The sequence below is a fragment of the Tetrahymena thermophila genome (genome assembly GCF_000189635.1).
Source record: "Tetrahymena thermophila SB210 genomic scaffold scf_8254654, whole genome shotgun sequence".
Classification (NCBI taxonomy): domain Eukaryota; phylum Ciliophora; class Oligohymenophorea; order Hymenostomatida; family Tetrahymenidae; genus Tetrahymena; species Tetrahymena thermophila.
Genome location: NW_002476422.1, coordinates 494,656 through 515,124, shown reverse-complemented (window position 1 = coordinate 515,124; position 20,469 = coordinate 494,656). Strand labels below are relative to the sequence as shown.

Sequence of the window (20,469 nt, the reverse complement as noted above, 5' to 3'; positions counted from 1 at the left end):
CCCCAACCCCAACCCCAACCCCAACCCCAACCCCAACCCCAACCCCAACCCCAACCCCAACCCCAACCCCAACCCCAACCCCAACCCCAACCCCAACCCCAACCCCAACCCCAACCCCAACCCCAACCCCAACCCCAACCCCAACCCCAACCCCAACCCCAACCCCAACCCCAACCCCAACCCCAACCCCAACCCCAACCCCAACCCCATAAGAATATTGATTATTAAAGAGAGTCAATGTATATTTATTTTTTACATTGTTTTTTATCGAGTAAAGTATTTTTTTAAAAGAAATTAGATCTTTTAGAAATATCAATATAAAATTGCTAAAAATATCAAATAAATGGAAAAAAACAATTAAATGCCTGATTCTATAAAGCAGTCCCAGATAAAAATAGAAGGTTAAGAAGAAAATGAAATAGATTATGATGATAGTTTTGAATAAGTAGAGCCAGATGAAGGAATATCTTAAGATTTTATATAAATTATAAATAATATTAGAAAAGATCAAAATGATATAAAAACAGATTAATGTAAAATAATAGATAGAAATGTTGAGCTTCAGGACTAAATTGAATTTTTGGAAATAACATTTTAAAAAAAGATATAGTCAAACAGAGAGATAGGTTAATTAGAAAAAGAATTAGAAATGAGAAAAAAATCTATTTTAGATATATTTGAGATAGATGATTTTAGTATGCATATGTTCAAGTAGCATAATAAAAATAAATTTAAAGATTTGCAAGAAGCAATTAACTTTTTCTAATTCCTTCAATCTAAATCGATTATTTATAAAGATTGGCATACCTTTCATTGTAGTTAATGTATGTAGTTTATAACCAAGAACTAAAATACTATTCAATAATAAATAAAAAACTACTTTAATTTAGAATAATAAATCAGTGATATCAAAAGTTGTATATGAATGAATTAATAGAATGAATATCAAAATCTTATTTATTTATTATTAGCATAATTACAATACAAATCTAAAATATATTAAAATAAATATCTTTATAAACAATTATTTTTATTATATTAGTGTAAATTCAGTTTTTCTAAATATATAAAATCATATTTATCATGTAGAGCGTTTAAATTAATCAATATATTTTCACTCTTCTAAATCTATTAAATAAATTTTTTACCTTTTTGTTCTATTTTTATCTTTTAAAATAGTGTTTAATTTTCGAATAACTAAAATAAAGTTAAAAATGTTTTTTATCATATAAATGCTTGAAATTTAAAGCCAAGATAGCCTTTTTTAAGAAAATATATTTTAAATTATATATTTAGAAAGATAGTTGTTATTTAGTAATATAAATATGATCACTATAAAAGGATAACTAAAAAAAATTAATAAGATAATTTCATATTATTTGATTCATTATTGTTGTTTATATTCTCATTTTTTTATTTTTTTTTAATCAAAATTATTAATGGCTTTCTTTAAAATTTGTTTCTACCTTTAGTAAACATTAAATACTAAGATAAAGATTTTTTAAACTAAATAATGAATTAATTGCTTTCTTCTTTCTAAACCTACCTTTAAGTTAAGTATACAATTGATGAAGACATGTTTAGAAAAGGAGGTTTAGAGTTTTATATTAAAATTTTAAGTGAAAATCAGATTTGTGTTAAACTCAATTTATTAAGCTTAATGCTATTCGTAAATAGAATAAATAAATACCGTAAAAACTTGGAAACTTAACCAATTCGGCTTAAATTCGAAGCATATTTAGACAACCTTTAAATTCAAAAAAATTAATAAAAATTACAAAAACTCTGTTCAAAATATATATAAATTTATGATACTTTATAATCATATATTTAAATTGGTTAATACTTGCAACATCAGTATTTAACATATTAAATCTTTTGTATCAGTAAAACCCTAATTCATTTTAGTTAGTAATGAACTAATCTTTTTATTTTCTAGATCCATCTTTTATATGCAAAGTTGTCTTTTTAAAAAGGTTTTCTATTTTTTTATTAAGTTTAATAGCAACTAATATTTAACATAATATCGAGCGATAGAATTATAAGACTTTGGCTACCAGCTATATGAGAAAAAAAATCTATTTAGCTTTTTTGATCAATATCCATGAAACTAAGTATTCATTACAAGAGAGAAAAATAAATTTATTATTTTTATTAATAAACTTTATTAGTTAAAAGAGAAATAAAACAAATGAATTTAACTAAATTTTTTTACTCGTTCATTTAAAGTGATAAACTCTTTAAATTTTTAATTGAGGTAAGGTCTCTTCCTAATCTAAAAGTTGCATTATTATCATCTTCATTAATACTTTAAATAAGGAATATTTATTTTTTTAATTTTACTATGCATTTTTCTTTACTCTAATTTAAGTTTCAAGGAAGAGAGACTTGAACAGTCTTTTAAAAATGAAAATGATGCAAAACCCTACGAACCTATCAAATGTGATCTTTTTATTGTTTTTAGCAAAAATTAAAAATAAAAATAAAAATTAATTAAAGATTAGGTTTATTTAATATTTGTTATGAGAATTTTTAAAATAATTAATTAAAATAAAATATCAAGCCTTTTTAAATATTTTAAATTTAAAATCTATTAATAATTAAAATTGGAAAGAAGGTAATTAATAAAAACTTATTCAAAATAAATTTTTAGTTTAATTATTTTTTTTATACTTAATATCTAGAGACAAACTCTAAAGATTAGTGCAGTCTTTGAAAGTAAGATTTAGCGCTTTTAATCCATTGTCTCCGATTTAATTAGATCTATTAAATAAATGAAAAATATTTAATTTAATGATTTATAATCATTATCAATTTGATAAAATATATATCAGTCAATTATCTTTACCCTAATTTTAAAGATAAATTAGTTAATTATGTTAGAGATTTCAAAGCAGGACTTAAATAAGCAGCACAATTATCATCTAAGTCATTCGATCTTTTTTTATAAATGATATAACTATATAAATTGATTCATTTGAAATTAAAAATTTTCATTCACTAGCAAAAGCTAAAAATAATAAAAATATCTATTACGGAAGACTTATTTAGAGAGTTTATAAGTTCTTTAAGCTAGAAAGAAAAGATAAACTTTCAATTTTTTTGGATATTGAATCGCGACTTTTTTATAATATAAATACTTAAAACAAATTTATTTATAAAATATTATTAAAAAGTATATTTAAAATAATTAATATTTTTATCCTTAAAATAAATTAAATTGTTAAAAGCAATAAATCGGAATGAGAGTTTAAAATATTTAAGTTAATTTAAATTTGCTTAAAAACAAAATATTTATAGTCAGGATTATTTATTTATTTATTTATTTTTATATATGTAAATTATTTTTACCTAATTTTTAAAATGAGAGTCTTTAAGTTTTCTAAGCATTGCAAGTTAGAAATTAAGCTTGAAAAGCCTAATTAGCCAATATTATTATTTCTATATTTAATAAAATTATTTTATTCTGTGAAATACCTTTAATTAAAATAGATAGATATTTTTACTTTAGATTTAAATTTAAATACAGAAGATTTGTCAATTTTTTTAATGCAGAGCTAACAGCTTATGTTCCTTTTTCACCAAAATTATGGTTACTTTTATGTTTATTAAAAGTTAAATAAGAATTAATAATTTTTCAACACAAATTTTTGATTGATTATTGTCCAATAAATAACCTCTGATTCTTCAAAATCACCCAAATATTATTGATAATTTTTTAATTTGAAGAAAAATTTTTAAAAAGGCTAAATTTAAAAATTTAATAGAAAAATCAATCATAAAGATTGATATAAATTAAAATTATTAATATTATAAATTAAATTCTATTATAAAATTATTTATTTTTCAATAAATCATTTTCAAATACATCAGCTTACTTTCTCTTTACTCTTAATGAAAATTCAGTATGTAAAGAAAGAGGAAATTGAGTTAATTCGGTGGTTTTGAGAGCCATAAGTTTTATTTATCTTAAAGGTTTACTAAAATATTTTTATATAAGGAGAGAGTGTTCTATTCCATCAATGCACTACAAATTTATTTTTTCCTGTTCTTAAAATTTCATACTAGGGAATATCCATTCATACATTCTCCCCTTTGAATTCATGATATTTGAGTATATACTAATATTATATATTTTTTTACCTCAATTCATTTATTCTAATCTAAGCATGCTTTTTTAATACTTTCTTTCCTTTTGATAATTTAAGATAAAGACTGTAAAATTTAAAACAGGACACTTGATTTTTTACAAAAATTAAGAATTTATTACTCGTTTAATAGTGTTTTATGAAAGAGCCAAAGCTGAATTATGTAATCGTATCTAATTTTTACTTTTGAATGATTCAATATAAGCCTAATAAATATTAACATTTGTGATTTTTTTTATGAAATAAAGTTAACAACTTAAATATTAATTTTTATTTCTAAATAAGATTGAAAAGTTTATTACAAATACAATATCATTTATTTTCAATTAATAATTAAAAAATATTAAATTTTATTGAAGTTAAGATCACTAATTAATAATTTAAATAATAAATTAAGGTATTCAATAGAGAGAGAATGAACTTTATCTGATTCATAGAATAAATAAATCAGTTTTTAAATAAGGGAGGATATGTCTTTTAGCAAAAAATGGTTATTCTCTTAGATTAATTCAAGAATATATGAAAAATACGGATTATTTTTATGATTAAACCATTATTTAATATTATGTAAAGCAAATAAAAGATCTTGATCGTGTATTTGAGCCAATTATTCACACAAAAGAAAAACAATTTAAATACTCAGCAGATTAATAAAACTGAATAGTAGAGGCTGTTGAGAAGAATCCTGAAAGATCACTTAGAATGATATCAGAAGATTAACAATATATCCAAACAATCTTCATCATTAAACAATAAAAAAATCTATTAGATATAGAGGATATGAAAATAGTCTCAAGGCTAGAAAATTCATAATTTTTGATGATTAATTAAATTAAAAGAAGGTTTAAGTTTACACATAGAACAAACAAAATTTGGCAATCAGTACGGTTTATGATGAATCAAATTTATGAGATTAAAGATAAATTCATAAAAATAATTAAAAAAATGAAAAAAAGTATTTAAAAAAAGAGTCTAAATAGAATGATGGATTAAAAGTTTAAGTTTTTGAAGCAAAATTAATAAATGACTCCTAATATATTGATTGAATGGTATGAAACACCATTAAATGCATTGAAATATTAAGAGATTATTATGTAAGGTATTATAAACAATCCAAATTTTGAAAAGCAATAGGATCGATCGATTAATACAAGATTAAATGAAAATAAATTTAATTTAAGAAATTTTTTTTCTATTTTCAATAAATAAATAAATAATCCCTAAATCTATCTTAAATTTTGGATGTAATTTTTTATTTTTTTTTTAAATTAAAAAAAATGTAATAAACATTATTGAAAACATTAATAATTTTTTAATTAAAATTTTATAAATTCTATTATAAAATTATTTAAAAAGAATATTTTTTATTTAAAATCCTAGCTATACCAATCTATCAAGTGATTGTGATCAGAACGTCTCCTGATTTAATCCATAAAATAGAATTTCTTCCTCTTCTTCTGTGATATGGTTCTTAGAAAATTAACTACTTCGAAAGTCAAAATTAAGATCAAACTTTTTCCACTCTGATTTATTTTCCAAATAATAGATAACACCGTAAGGTATGCCCGAGTCTTAGTTTTACTTATCAAATTTAGTGAAAGCTATTTTTATTTAAATAAAAATATATTTTTGGTTAATTATCAGGCAGAATAAGAAATATTTTCTTTATTTATTTGACCAATTTTTTATTTTTAAAATAGAAAATACTCTGCCTGAGTATCAAATAATATATTATTCAAGTTAACCGAAAATTAATTAGATGATTAATAAATAAATTTTAAGGAATATCATAATAATAAATAAAAAATGAAATTTAATAAGTGTAAAAAAATTTTTAATTTATTTTTTATATTTTTATGTTTTGAGCTTTAGAAATATAAATGTTTTTTTTGCTGTTTTTTAATCTTTTTTGCTATTTATGGGGAAAAGTTGTTGTGGATTGAGGTACTGTTTAATAAAATATTTAAATTTAAATATCTAACATTTTTTTACTTAAAATCTAGTGATAACTATTAGAGACTTACACTATTTCTTAAAGAAGAAACTAATCCTTATGCGTCTTAAGCCTTAACCTTAACTTAGCTTTTAGGATTGAAAGTAAATTTTGATTTAATTTGATAAAGTTTACCTCAGTATAATACTTAAAGTCTAGAGATTTTTGCACTATGCCAAAGCAGAACCTATACAAACAAATTGTTTTTTACCTAATTTGACAGATCTTTTTTAACATTAAATAGAGTTTTGTTTTATTTAACAATTTTTTTTCAATAATATTTTAATTAAATTTCTATAATTCTTAAACTTTTGATTTAATTCTTAAACATGTTTATTGTTTTATTTTTGAAAAACTTTTATTTTAGATATTGTTTTATTTTAAAAAACTTTTATTTTAGATATTGTTTTATAAATAGTTAATTAATTAGATAAAAAAATTTTTTTAAATCATCTTGAGAGATATTTTTATTAACTCTAGGTTTTAAATATTTTTTTTTACGTTTCAAGCTTGAAAGTCTAGAGGTTTGGGTAATTTATTAAAGAAGAACAAAAAAGTGCTAAGCCTTTTTCAGTCAGATCTTAAACTTTCCTTTTCATTATTAATTCAAAAAATATTTAACTTTTTATAGATATAATGAAAAAATATTTATTTTTTAATTATGATTATATCTTAATAAAAATAATAAAATAACCTCTAAAAATTATTTATTTTTACATTTTATAAAATGAATGGAATCAGTTAGGAGTTTTTACAAATTTAAATGATAAAGAGTAATAAAGATAACTAAAAAGAAATTTTTTACATTAAATTGAGATTTAGCTCAGAAAGAATTTTGCATTATTGTATGCTTGAAGATATTGAAGAAATTAATTGGTCACTTATATTATTATAACTATATATAAAGTTTTATTAATCTTATTGAAAAAATAAAGAAACATTTTTAGTTTTTAATATGTTAAAAAATAATTATTTGAAAAAACATTTTTTAATTTATAAATTTTATAACCTTAGATTAAGAGAAAGTACTGATATCTTTTAATATGTTGCAATAACAGTAGCTAAATCAGATAATTCTTCATAATTATCTGGCAAACTATTTCATTTTATTTGAAAATAATTAATAATTTAAATAATAAATAAATCAAAATTATTTTTAAAATCATACTAAAAAATTTATTTAATAAAGAGTTTATTTAAGAATTACCGTATTAGGAGATTTAACTATTCAATATTTTTGCAATTTTATAAACTGGAGAATAAATTAGCAGGGCTCGAGCTTATCCCTCTAATTTAATTAAATATTAGATTACATTAATATTGATATAAATAAATTATAAGATAAAAATATTATAGAATTAAAATAAATGTGAGCAGAATAATGTGAATTTTATTTATAAATTTACATTTGAAGTAAAAAATTGGTGATATTTGTTCCTTTAGATAAATTAGACAGTTTAGAACTAATTGCATTAACTTTATTGATTGGAGTCTCAATCCATAAATCGCGCATTAATATTATTGATAGACGTAAGTTGATGTTCTCTTAAATGCTAGAATTTACAAACTTAAGAGAAGAAAATAAACATTTATAAGTAGTTTATTTGCTAATAAAATTGTGTATACATCCTCAACACTGTGAAATTTTTTAATTTATTAAGTCATTTTTGAAGTCTTCTTTTTTAAATAATTTCTTTAAGAATATTTTTTATTTTAATAATTATTTATTTAATTTGGTTAGTAATCACTTCTTCATTGTTTTCTTGAAGAACAAATAAAAAAAGTAATAAATTAATATGGAAATTAGAAATATAAATTTTTAATTTTTATTTTATTTCTTATTAAATCTTTCCAAGTTAAAAATTACTAACTATTAGGCGCTATTAATTATCATAATATTTTTTTCTAAAATAAACATTCATTTTATTATCATATAAAGGTTTCAAAGAGAATTTAAGGTAAAGGTAAAATTTTTTATATGTAAATTAAATAAATTACTAAAATCAAATAAATATAAAATAAATTTCAGAAATAACGAAATAATTTTCAATTTCAATTACAATTTCTAGGAAAATTTTTAATATTTAAGATTGTTATTTTTGTAGAAGAATAAAAATTTTTTTAAATTATTTAATTATAAATAAAAAGAAGATAGCCCGCCGTGGGGCTCGAACCCACGACCACAAGATTAAGAGTCTTGCGCTCTACCGACTGAGCTAGGCGGGCAATTCAATTATTTTTCAAATTACAATAAGCATTTGCTTGAGGAGCGAGTGTTTATAAAAGTAGAGGCATTAATTTATGGATAAAAAACTTAGTAATAATATCAATTTATGGTTTTTTTGTATTAAAATTATAAAATCAATAGTTTTTTAAATATTATAAATTATTTAAAGAAATAAACCTTAACTAAATAAAAGATTGCTAATAAAAGAAGACACCCAGAAGAATACATAATTAATTAATTAATTATGATTTTTGTTAAAATATTATATTCAAGTTGTAAGTAGCGTAATAGATAAAAGAAAACTTATCTCATTCAAATATAGCTTTTAAAAAAATTCAAAACTTCTTTTTATTACTAATTTAATTATTAAAAAACTATTAAAAATTAAATTAAGATTTCTATTTAAATATTATTATGTATTCGATATAAGCTATATAAAAAATAATCAAGCAATATAATTAGTAAGGAGTTTAGTCAAATAAAATACATTTATATATAGCGAATTTATTTAATCAGGAAACCAATTTATAATTTTTAAAGTATTTAGACCTCTTAAAAACTTTATATAAAATATTAAAGAGGGACAAATTTTCTATAAGAAACACATTTTTAGAATGTCAAAACCTCAGGTTAAGCCAAATATTTTAACAAAATAATTTAAAACCTATTGCCAGAAATTAAATAATAAATAATTAATTATTAATCCTTTACGATAATTAGTAAATTTTATCAATACTTAAAAAATAAACTAAATATAAATATTTTCATTTAAGAAACAATTTTTAATCTTATTTATTGTTTTTTAACAATAAACTTAGCCACTATTAAAGAAATATCTTGATAAGTATTTTTTAAAAACTCAGATCAGTCAAAAAGTCTAGTTTAATTTCTTAGTATCAACAAGTCTTATTAATTTTCTCTTCATTAATTTTTGCCAATTAATTTAATCTTAACATATGCTAATAAAATTTGAATTAATTTGATTGAAATTTAATAAAAAAGTTACTCGATGAAAATCAAACTTAGTTAATGGCATTTTAATATCTGAGTGGTAAAAAGCTAGTTTAAACTTTAATTCTATCCTCTTATTTTACACAAAAATAAATTACTAATTTTTGTTAAATAATATTACTAATTTAATTTTATAGAAGTTTAAGTTAATTTTTTCATTTTTGTAATTCCCGTTGCAAGTTCTATCATTCCTTAATCTTTTATGTAATTAAACCTTTTTATAATTAAGATATTAAAAATAAATAATCGATTTTTGTAAATAATAAAAATACTGTAAATTTAGATATAAAATAGCTATTTTATGACAGCTTGCAATACCATTAGCTAACCCAGAAATACCAGTATCTCCTATAAAATTATTTCTTTTCGTAATTTTAAATTAATTTCTTCATAAAAATAATAAAAATAGATATAAAAAAAATACGATAAATTTAATTTTAATTTCTGCAAGTTAAACAGTGAGCTAATCGATAAACCTAGGTCTATTACACCATAATCTCTAATATAATTTGCCCTATTAATTAAATTTATGTTTATATAATTTTTAAAATTTAAAAGGCATTTATCATTTTGTTATAAAAATCAATCCTTTCACTTTATTTCTTGTTTATGTATTTTAAAATTTATATTTTAAGCAAATTAATTATCCAATTAAATTTTTATTAAAAATTATCAAGATGTATTTATTTGCCAAATAATTAATAATTTTCAAAGAAGTAAATAACAGTTAATTTAATCCTTTAAGTAATTTTATAAAATTGAGATTTATTAGATTCAAAGTTATAAATAACTCTATGTTTTTATAAAAAATTAACTTGAATAAAATAAATTTATTTCAAATGATCATTTGTTTGTTTATTACTTAAGTTTAATATAATACAAGCGTTAACTTTGAATAAAAGTTATTCTACTATTTGTAAAACAAATTTTAGATATGATGATAAGCTAAAATTTTAATTTAATAAAATCACATTTTTAATGATTCAGGTTAAGTTTGAATTTAAACTACAAATATATGCGGAACTATGTAAAATTATTAATTATTTTTCAAGATAGAGTCTAGATAAATAAAATAGACTAAAATATAGCAATTAAATAAATTGTTATAATTTTATTTTTCAATAAAATAAATTTAATAAATTTTCATTAAAATAAATATTAAATAAGTTACTAAAAATCTAAGCTAAGTTGAGTTAATTTTGAGCAAACTCCTAAATCAATTGTTATTTTATACAAACCTGTGCATTATATTTCATTTTGGCTTTAATAAAATAAATTAAAAAAATTATCAAAAACAAAATAAATTTATAATCTACCTTATGCTAAAATCAAATTAATTCAAATTAACTAATTTATTTATTCCTATAGCAAATGTGGAAGCTTGCTTGCAGTTTATAAAATTTGACCTATTTCCCATAAATAAATAAATAAATTATTATTTATCTTGAAAATAAATCGAATTTTACTCTATTTCTATCAAGAATGTTGAAATAAGAGTACATTTAGAAATTCCTTAAATAATGTTAGAAGCTCCCAATTTATTTTTACTAATTATCATAATTTTATCAATTATTTTAATTTATTAATTTAAAAAATAACTTTAAATAAATCTTCAAAGTTTTCAATTATGAGCAGTTTCCAATACCTTAGCCTAAACAGTTACCTCCTTCTGCATTGATATCGTTTTTGCTTGATAAATACATTAAATTAAATCTATTTTACAACAAATTAATTTACCTTAAATTTAAGTTTAATGAAGTCAATTTTATACATTTACTAATTGCTAAGCCTAACATTTAAGCTCCTTTTGTACCTATCCTATGTGTTCTATAATATAATTAAATAGTTAATAAATTAAAAAAATATTTAAACTACTTAAGAAAGAGATTTATTGAAGTTAAATTTATTAAGTTTCCTATTTGAGCACTCATTTTGGAGAAATCTGAAACTCTTTAAATTTGGCTAAATTAAATTAAAAATTATTTAGAACGCTCTTTTAAAAAAATATTTTTGCTACTTTTTTTAGAAAACAATAGAAATATCAATGAGATTGACACATTTACCGATAGGAAGATAAGAATAATTTCTATAATTTATATAAATAACTAAGAAATAAACTTTAAAATAAATATTTTACACAGTAGAAAGATAAAGTTATTTTAATTATTTACATTTTCCTATTCCTAATCCAAGCTAATAAAATCCCTTTTTACCTATTTAATTATTGCTAAAAAAATGAAATCAAAGAAGAAATTCCAAAATTATTCATTTTAAATCAAAGAATTTATTTTTTCAAATTGAAATTATTACTCTAAGCTAAAGTGAATAAAGTTTAGTTAAGAACAACTTTTGATGCTTAATCCTAATTCTTCTATCCCAGAGTCTTTTATATTATTATTGCTTTATTTTACAAAATAAATTATTAAATTTCTTAAAAATTATTGATAATTTTTACTTGAAATTCAAAGTAAGCTGCTTTAATTTTTAACATTTTCTAATGCTGCACGCAAAGTCTTTAACTCCATTATCTTGTATTAAATTTTCCCTACAAATTTTTCTTTAATGTCATTCAATTTATTAAATAAATTAGATACTAAAAGTTCAAATTTAGAATTTCTAGTTGATTGCACTTACTGATTCCAAGACCCAATTAAGAAATTCCATAATTCCCAATATAATTTTAGCTTTAATTTAGTTTTTTTATTTTATTTGTATTGACTCAAACAATTAATTGATACCTCAAAATCATTTTCAAGCTTCTTAGATTACTTAAGTTTCCAATATTTTAGCTCAAACTAAATTTCTCTTAAAAATCAATTAATATAGCATTATTAAAAATACTTACGATATAATGATATCTTAAAGCAACACATTTTGAGTTTAAATTCCTTTTTATCTTTAATTGAATTTGAGCTAATTAATTTAAAAATAATTAATTGGATATAAAATAGATTTCTATAATAAATGAACTACCTCATATCAATAGATAAATATTGAATATCAGAACAGGTACTTATTTTTTCTAAGATACTTTGTGCTCCTTCAACAAAAATATAATTATTTCTATAAAAAGAAAGAAAATTAAATTATTGATCTTAAGTTGAATAAATATTCACTTTAGCAAAATTGTAAGAGATTTTAAGTTTCTACAATCTGAAATTCCTTCACCTAAAAGAAAAGCTCCTTACGACTGAATTTAATTTTATCTAAAATTTAAAACCCATATGTTTTTTAATAATTAAATTAATATTATTTATAATTACGATAAATCTAGCTTTAGTTATTAAAGATTCTTACAGAGAGATATTCCTTTTGCTATTTGAGCTACTTATAAAACTTTTATGTTTTTATTACTATTTTAAAAAGAATGATTATTGCATTATTTAATTTATAATAATATACTTTAAGTAGCAAGCTATGTCTCGTTAATCTTTGTTTTAATCAAACTTTTTGAAGTGGATATTTGAATAATTATCAAAATCTTCAGAAACTTTACTTCATAATAAAAAAAAAATAAATATTAAAAATAATTTTTAAAATTTTACTAAAATCTAAGCTAGACCTCCTCATCAAAGGCATTTGCAGACATGTTAAGCTTAATTTAAAAAAATGAAAATATAGTTTAATTTCTTTACTTCAATTAATATTTACCTATTAATTCTCTTCAACTGCATTATCTATAACAATTTCGTTTTTTTTATTTTAATTTGAACCAAAAATCATCTTTTTAATTGTTATTTTTATTTGATAATATTATTTACTGACTGATATAGTTTTAATAATTATTTCAATATTAAAATCAAATTTAAAAAATTTTTAAAATAGCTATTATAATTTCATCACTATTATGATTAGCTTTTTTAAGATATTTAATGAAGAATGTTATAAAATAACATTAAAGGAATTAATATAAACGAAAATATATATCAAAAATATCAAATTTTCTCATTTTAAAGAAATAATTTAATTGGTAGTCAATTAATTAATTAACATTAAAAAAGAAATGAATTCCTAAAAAAATTAAAATTTGGTATAGGTTCATAATAAAAACTATCTATTAAAAGTGCTTATAATTCAAAACATATATATAAACATGTAAGTAACTTATGTAGAATGATAAAATAATTTATTACTATCAAATAATTTTTTCTACAGCTTCAGTAAGAATTAGCTCTGAGTCCTTATCTCCGTTAAAAGATATTTTTATTTAGAGATCTTAGCTATTAATTAAATCTCTTTATTCTTATTTTGATAGAGTCAATAAATTATTCTAGTTTGTAAAATAAGTTGCTTAAAATATTCCTTCACTAATCTAGATTAAAACTTAGATTTCAATTTCTTTTTATTATTAACTATTTTAAGCCATGTTGGCATCATTATCGTCATCATTAATAAAATAGGATATGTATGATTCATAAAGCATTTAACTATCATGTTAGTAATTTTTTTAGTTATTAATTTATTATTCCTAATTAATTAATTATGGAATAATCTTTATTGATGATTGGGTCATACAATTTTAAAAACTTTCATCATACATGCTATAATCCATTACATTATTATTAAAAGATTCAAGTTCTTCTACATATAAAGAATATTGTTCCATAAGCATTTTGTTATTTGAGTTAGATTAAGGATCTATTCTCTTACTCATTTATGCATTCTTTACAGCTTAATTAATTTTCTATGGAATAACTTTGATAGATGCTTGGTTCATACTGTTTAAGGGATTTTATTCGAAAAAAATACAATTTAGATTTGTATTATTGTTAGGCTCTATTGAAGATATTTAACTTTATTCAATAAAAACTTAGCTCTTTAATTTAGATTTATAATCAAGTATTTCATTATTTAATGTATTCAATATGGTCTAATTAATTTATATTGGATTATTTTACCTTATTAAGGCTTTGTTCATATAATTTTAATTATTTTCTTAATTTAAATATTAATTTTACATTCTTATTGATTTTAAAATTGAATCACTATCGTTATTATCTTTTGGCTAAGGTTTCAGTTCAAATTTATCTAGTTGCTCTTCTGAAAATCTTTAATTTAACTTCATATCAATTTTATTATTAGAGTTAAATTCATTTTCTTCCTAATTATCTAAATTGCAGTTTAAAACAAATGAATTATGTGGATTTTTGTAGCTAAACAATTCAATTGAAAACAATTTTTTTATACAGTTTTTAAAGTCTTTTATTTTAAATTTCAAAGAATATTCACTACTTTTATTAAGTGTAGTTTTTGAGCAAAATTGAGTAAAGTTTTGTTCTTTTGGCATTACAAATTGAATATATTTATTATCTCCTTTTACAACTCGATTAACTTGATTATTATTTTTAATAATATCTAATCTTCCAATTTATTAGTTATCGTTAATAGATGTGATATTATCAAATTCTAATTAATCAAGCAAATCAATTATTTTAGGAGGGAACAATAGCTAAAATTTGTTAGTATATTCATTTTAATTAATCACATTAATTAACTAACTATTTAAAAGAGAAGATTGGGTAAGATAAAAATCAGTTTATAATTATTGATATTTGTCTAATATATTTGAGAATTTTTAAGTATTTTATTGAGCGTCTAAAATTATTTACTGAAATAAGCTTCTCAAATTTGATTCTTTTTGATCTTAATTAATATTCAAATCAGATAGCATATTTTTTATTTCTGAAATTTTAAGAATCTAGCTGTAGACCTCTACTGCATTTGTTGATAAATTTTACATCTATTCAGCCAAATTATAGGCTGATTTTTTAGCATTTGCTACTATTTGTATCAATCTTTTTTCCAATTCTTCATAGAATAGGTTAATTTAGTTTAGCATAGAATTATTTTAGTTGAAAACATTTTTAAATTTTTTAAAAAAACTGGCTTCATTAATAAAAGGAAAGAAATTCTTAATAATACTATCATGATTCCAAGTAAAAATTTATTTTATCATTGCACAATCTTCTATGCAAAAATTTGATTGTGTAAATGGGCATTCTTCGCAAAAGAAAATATCTTCGCCATCTTTAATATTATTTACCTTTACATACAGGATATCATTTTAAGAATGTCTTTTGCACTATAATCCTAGTTACTGTTATCTAATCATTCTTTGTTTGTTTAATTGGATTTTAATTTAATTTTCTAAATAACTAATAATTATTTAATTAAACTTTTTTTGTTATTCTAATATCAATTTAAAATTATGGACAAACAAAATATTCTAATATAAATCTTACTTTTTTAAATAAAATTGTTGATATGACATCTTTTACTTTTTTCATTACTAATAATTATTTAATTTATATTATTTGATATTCTAATAACAAATAAAAAAACAAAATATTCTAATATAAATCTCATTTTTTTAAATACAATTTTTGATATGATATCTTTTACTTGTTTCATCATATGTTTCGAAAATTTTACCAAAATAGCTCAAAATTAGATAGAAAAATAAATAAATAGGATTTTAATAGAAAAATATCCACTTTACTTACAAAATATATCAAATATTTTTTTGATTGATTTTCAATAATATATTTAGTAATTTTTAAATATTAATTTTTTAATTTTATATTATTTTTAACTAACTAAAACAGTTATACTATAAAAATTCATAATCATTTTTTTAGTTTAGAATTATTTTTTAATATAAAACTGATTTATAGTACAAATTTTAGGGAAGTGGTTTTTGTTGGAGTTGGTATTAATTATTGAGGAACTACTGTAAATTATATCAAATTTTGATAAAGCTAAGCAGAAATAAAAATAATTTAAAATTATTTTAATTTTATAATATTAAAGAATTAGTTTAAGACTTACATTCATATATATGCTAAATATAAATACACTTGCTATTTTATAATAAAATAAAAAATATCAAATATCTTATGAGTCTACAAATTCAATTGCTAATGAAAGTATTAATTACTATTGACCATTCAAAGTTATTTTCAAATAAACATTTTAACTTTAAGCTAATTTTTTTAATTTTTCATATGGTAATTTAATAAGTTATTTCTGATCTGTAAAATAGCTTGCTTGAAATATTCCTTACGAAATCTTTATTTGAACTTATATTTTTATCTCTTTTAATGATTAATTATTATTTCTATCTTCTGGGTTATAATTTTAATTTACTCTATTTAAATTAGATGTTAATTATTAATCATTACCATAAATAGATTTTTAAGGCTTAATTAATTTTTTTTCCTTTCCATCTAATTTTTTTTCTACTTAATTTTTTTAGAAATTAGTGCTTGGCGTTAAAAGGTTATTAAAATTTTAATTTTGCATGCAACTTTAAAAAAATCTTTTATTTATGAATTTATTTATTTATTTTTAGCGAGAGGATTTGAGATTTTATCAGATTTTTAAGTATTTATATGCCAACATTTTCTTTAAAAGTCAAATTTTAATTAAAATTTTTATATTGAAAAAAAGAATAAATTGAAATAAAAAAATAATTATTCATATAAAAGTGAATGAAATCAAAAACATTCTTATTTTTCTTAGAATGTTTTATTTAAAGTTAAAAATATAAAAAATATAAATTTTGGAAGCAAAATACAAATTCTTTTTGATTTTGATAATTAAAGAGTCTGTGGAACCGAAAGCATAATCTGATTTTAATAAAGTAATAAATTTTCAAAATTTGCTTAAATCAATAAAATTGGAACAGATATAAAAGAATTTATAATAAAAATTAAATTTAAAAAATAACCTACAATTATTTTTAGTTGAGAACTTTTTCAAAAATACATATTATGGGAGCTTTCACTAAAATCAAAAATTATATTTTTATGAATGTGCTTAAACCTTAAATCCTCACAAATTCTCACCAGCAAACATAAATTTTCACCATATTTTCTGAATAAATATTGATAAAATTTTAGGCAGATGGTATTGATGACGATGGTCTTAATTAATGAGCAATTACTGTAAATTAAATTTTGCTAAACTTAAGTGGAAATAAAAATATTTTAAAATTACTTTAATTTTGTTATATTAAAGAATTAGTTTAAGACTTGCATTCATAAATATGCTAAATATAATTAATTATACTTGTTTTATATAAATAAAATAAATAATATCAAATATTTTATGAGTCTACTTATTCAATTGCTTATGAAAGTATTAATTACTATTGGCCATTCAAAGTTATTTTTAATTAGAGATTTTAGCTTTAAGCTAAATTTTTTAAAAGCTTTTATGGCAATTAAATGAGTTGTTTTTAATCTGTAAAATAGCTTGCTTGAAATATTCCTTCAGAAATCTATATTTAAACTATTATTTCTATCTCTTTTTATGATTAATTATTATTGTTGCAAGCTGGTTAGTATTTTTGAGGAAGATTTAATTTCTTTTACTAAATGAAATTTTATTAATTTTAAGCAATATTTTCTTAATTATATTTAAATAAATTATTATCGTTAATGACTTTATTATTATCTACTGCATTAGAATTTTCATTTATTTTCATTAAATTAAATGTTAATTATTAATCATTATTTTTATTATTTTTTTATGGGACGTTAATTGATACTTATTAATTTTGCACATTATTTTCATAATTATATAAGCCTTGATATGGCTATTGCTAATTAATTTCTTTTTCGAAATTAAGAGAATTTAATTTTATTATATTATCATCTAAAGTCTGTTATTCTTGTTAAATTTATGATTCAATATTTTATTATAAATAATTATTTTAGTATTGGTTAAGATATGATGCATCATTTTAGTTTTAAAAGTTACAATTATTGAAATTTAAATTTTGTGTATCATTCTTATTATTATTTTATTAATTATTATGTTATTATAGAACATTGGTTTGTTGTTAATTTAAATTATTAAAATTGAAATTTTAAAACTGATTTTAATAATTATTTTAGTTAAGCTAATTTAATGGTGCAACACTTTGTTGTTAGTGGTTATTGTTTTGGATATTATTTACTTAATTATTTTCGTTTAAACTAGGTAAATATGTAGAATTTTTGTATTGCTAATTATTATTTATATATTAATTTTATAAATTATTAGAATAATCATTTAAGTGTTGGTTAGGAATTTGTGAAAAAATTTGCTGATAGTTGCTTAAGTTATTAAAATTTTAATTTTGGATATTACTTATATTATTTTATTAGTTTAGATTAGGTTAATAAGTAATATTTTGCTATTGTTGATTAAAATTATTAACATTTTAATTTTGCATATTATTCTAGAAATTATTTTAGCCTTGATCTGGTAATTATGCAGTATTTTGCTCTTAAAAATTTTAATATTATAAGTTATAATCATAATTTTAAAAATATTGACCATTTAGATGATCTGGAACTTAGTTAAGGTTTTTAATTTATAAGTTATTATTTTAAATGATTGGGTTAAAATTCAAATTTTACTAATTAATAGGTTGTGGGTTTAGATTGATTTGGTTTTAAGAATTTTAAAAGCAACCTGTTAAATTACAATTTAAACTGAATAAGTCATTTTCATTATTATTGCTAAATAATTCAATCAAAAAATTATTAATGTAGAAATCTTAAGGGTTGATATGTTAAGTATAATTTGTTTAAATATTACTATGTACGTTGCTTATTAAAAAATAAGGATTGTTTCTTAATTTAAATTTGAGGAAATATTAACTTTTTTTGTTAAGAATCCTTTTCATTTAGAACTACTATAGCTAAGATTGATTCAAGATGATAAATTCAATTTAGTTATTTGATCTATTCATAACTTGGTTTTAATCCAAAAAAGGTAAATTATGTATTTATTATGGAATTCTTTCAAATTCTAAATTAGGAATCAAATCAATATAACTAGGAGGAAATAATTCTTGATATTCCTTTTGAAAGCTATTTTAGTTGTTAATAAGATTTTATAGTTAATTAGTATATACAGATAATTAGGTTTGTTATAATTCTGTTTGTAGCTATTATTACTCTTCAATAATACAAGAGAATTTCTCAGTATTTTTTTGCTTATTTTAATTTATTTACTTTAATAAGTCCCTCATTTTCTTTTCTTTTTGATTTTAATTAATATTTTGATTTAACACTACATTTTTTATCTCTTTTATTTAAACAATTTCACTATAGATATTTGCTGATTTATTCTCTAAACTTCTTAATTTTTCAGCTAAATTGTGTGCTTTTTTCTTTGCATCTGTAACTATTCCGACTAAAATTCTTTGTAGCTAATCATAAAATTGATCAATTTTTTTTCCTAAAGATCTATTTGCATTTTAACTCAGAGTTTTTTTAACTTATTTTAAAAAGTTGGCATCATTATTAAAAGGGAAGAAATTGATAATATAGCATTCTTGACTCCAATCAATAATTTGTTTTATATCTGCACAATCCAACATGCTAATATTTGTATTGGAAAGTGGGCACTAGCGACAATAAAAAATGTCTTCATCATCTTGAATGTTGTTTATTTTTATGTATACTATATCATTCTATTTATGCTTCTGGCAATAAAATCCTAGCTCTTAAGATTTAATCATTATTTTTTGCTTCTCCTTTAATTAAAACACTAAATTGCAAATTAATTTAAATTATTTAGTAATTCTAAATACTATTTAAGTTATTTAATGTAAAATATATATTTCAAATCAAATATATTATAAACCCTTTAGTTGAAGTATCTTTTTTCTTATTCATCAATAAATACTTGATTTAAAAACTTTAAATCAGATGAGAAATGAGTAAAAGATAATATCTATAAATAAATTAAATATAATATACAAATATTTCATTTTAGAGATAGATCCGATAAATAATTGCTTTTTATTATTATTCTTTTAAAACATTTCATGTTTTTTATTATTCTCAAGCTATTTCTGTAGAAATTTAAATTTATAGAAATTAAAATTTATTATATATAAATAATGCAATTTATCTATCAACCCTCTCTATTGTGGTATAAATTATGCATATTGATAATTTTTTTAAATTCTTAGATTCCTAATAAAAAAACTTTTTAATTTATTCTATTAAGCATATCAATTTATTTTTATATTTAAAAAAATTTTTATAAATATAAAAATGTTAACCAATTTTTAGTTTTTTTAAGAATAT

At 19.8% G+C, this 20,469-nt stretch overlaps 6 protein-coding genes across 6 annotated transcripts; 2 read left to right on the top strand and 4 right to left on the bottom strand. All coding sequences in view use genetic code 6, as the record gives it.

Moving 5' to 3' along the window:
- Positions 1–343: 343 nt before the first annotated feature.
- On the top strand, positions 344–925 carry TTHERM_000519880 (hypothetical protein; the record flags this gene model as incomplete). The annotated part of the gene is made up of 1 exon (XM_012797482.1): positions 344–925. The coding sequence occupies one exon, from the start codon at positions 344–346 to the stop codon at positions 923–925; it is 582 nt and encodes a 193-aa protein (XP_012652936.1).
- Positions 926–1,753: 828 nt separating this feature from the next.
- On the bottom strand, positions 1,754–7,238 carry TTHERM_00519880 (kinase domain protein). Its single transcript, XM_001015301.2, has 13 exons — positions 7,151–7,238; positions 6,947–7,036; positions 6,643–6,732; positions 6,277–6,366; positions 6,141–6,230; positions 3,507–3,596; positions 3,352–3,441; positions 3,037–3,120; positions 2,849–2,938; positions 2,674–2,763; positions 2,361–2,447; positions 2,216–2,308; positions 1,754–2,110 (listed from the first exon to the last, which is right to left on the bottom strand). Coding segments are annotated over exons 2-13 (1,107 nt in total). The 5' UTR covers positions 6,949–7,036; positions 7,151–7,238; the 3' UTR covers positions 1,754–1,899.
- Positions 7,239–7,937: 699 nt separating this feature from the next.
- Positions 7,938–8,616, top strand: TTHERM_000519879 (transmembrane protein, putative; the record flags this gene model as incomplete). Its single annotated transcript, XM_012797481.1, has 2 exons — positions 7,938–8,458; positions 8,562–8,616. The coding sequence occupies 2 exons, from the start codon at positions 7,938–7,940 to the stop codon at positions 8,614–8,616; spliced, it is 576 nt and encodes a 191-aa protein (XP_012652935.1).
- Positions 8,617–9,236: 620 nt separating this feature from the next.
- TTHERM_00519850 (kinase domain protein) lies at positions 9,237–12,968 on the bottom strand (the record flags this gene model as incomplete). Its single annotated transcript, XM_001015299.3, has 21 exons — positions 9,237–9,327; positions 9,375–9,452; positions 9,501–9,593; positions 9,652–9,741; positions 9,804–9,893; positions 10,551–10,640; positions 10,696–10,785; positions 10,846–10,926; positions 10,979–11,068; positions 11,117–11,206; positions 11,255–11,341; positions 11,397–11,465; positions 11,517–11,606; positions 11,690–11,779; positions 11,835–11,924; positions 11,974–12,063; positions 12,118–12,184; positions 12,225–12,292; positions 12,353–12,442; positions 12,496–12,585; positions 12,643–12,968. 21 exons carry the CDS (start codon positions 12,966–12,968, stop codon positions 9,237–9,239), a joined length of 2,040 nt encoding a protein of 679 aa, XP_001015299.3.
- A 546-nt stretch (positions 12,969–13,514) lies between these two features.
- TTHERM_00519840 (hypothetical protein) lies at positions 13,515–15,491 on the bottom strand (the record flags this gene model as incomplete). Its single annotated transcript, XM_001015298.1, has 1 exon — positions 13,515–15,491. The coding sequence occupies one exon, from the start codon at positions 15,489–15,491 to the stop codon at positions 13,515–13,517; it is 1,977 nt and encodes a 658-aa protein (XP_001015298.1).
- Positions 15,492–17,477: 1,986 nt separating this feature from the next.
- TTHERM_00519830 (hypothetical protein) lies at positions 17,478–19,934 on the bottom strand (the record flags this gene model as incomplete). The annotated part of the gene is made up of 1 exon (XM_001015297.2): positions 17,478–19,934. Exon 1 carries the CDS (start codon positions 19,893–19,895, stop codon positions 17,478–17,480), a length of 2,418 nt encoding a protein of 805 aa, XP_001015297.2. The 5' UTR covers positions 19,896–19,934.
- Positions 19,935–20,469: the final 535 nt, after the last annotated feature.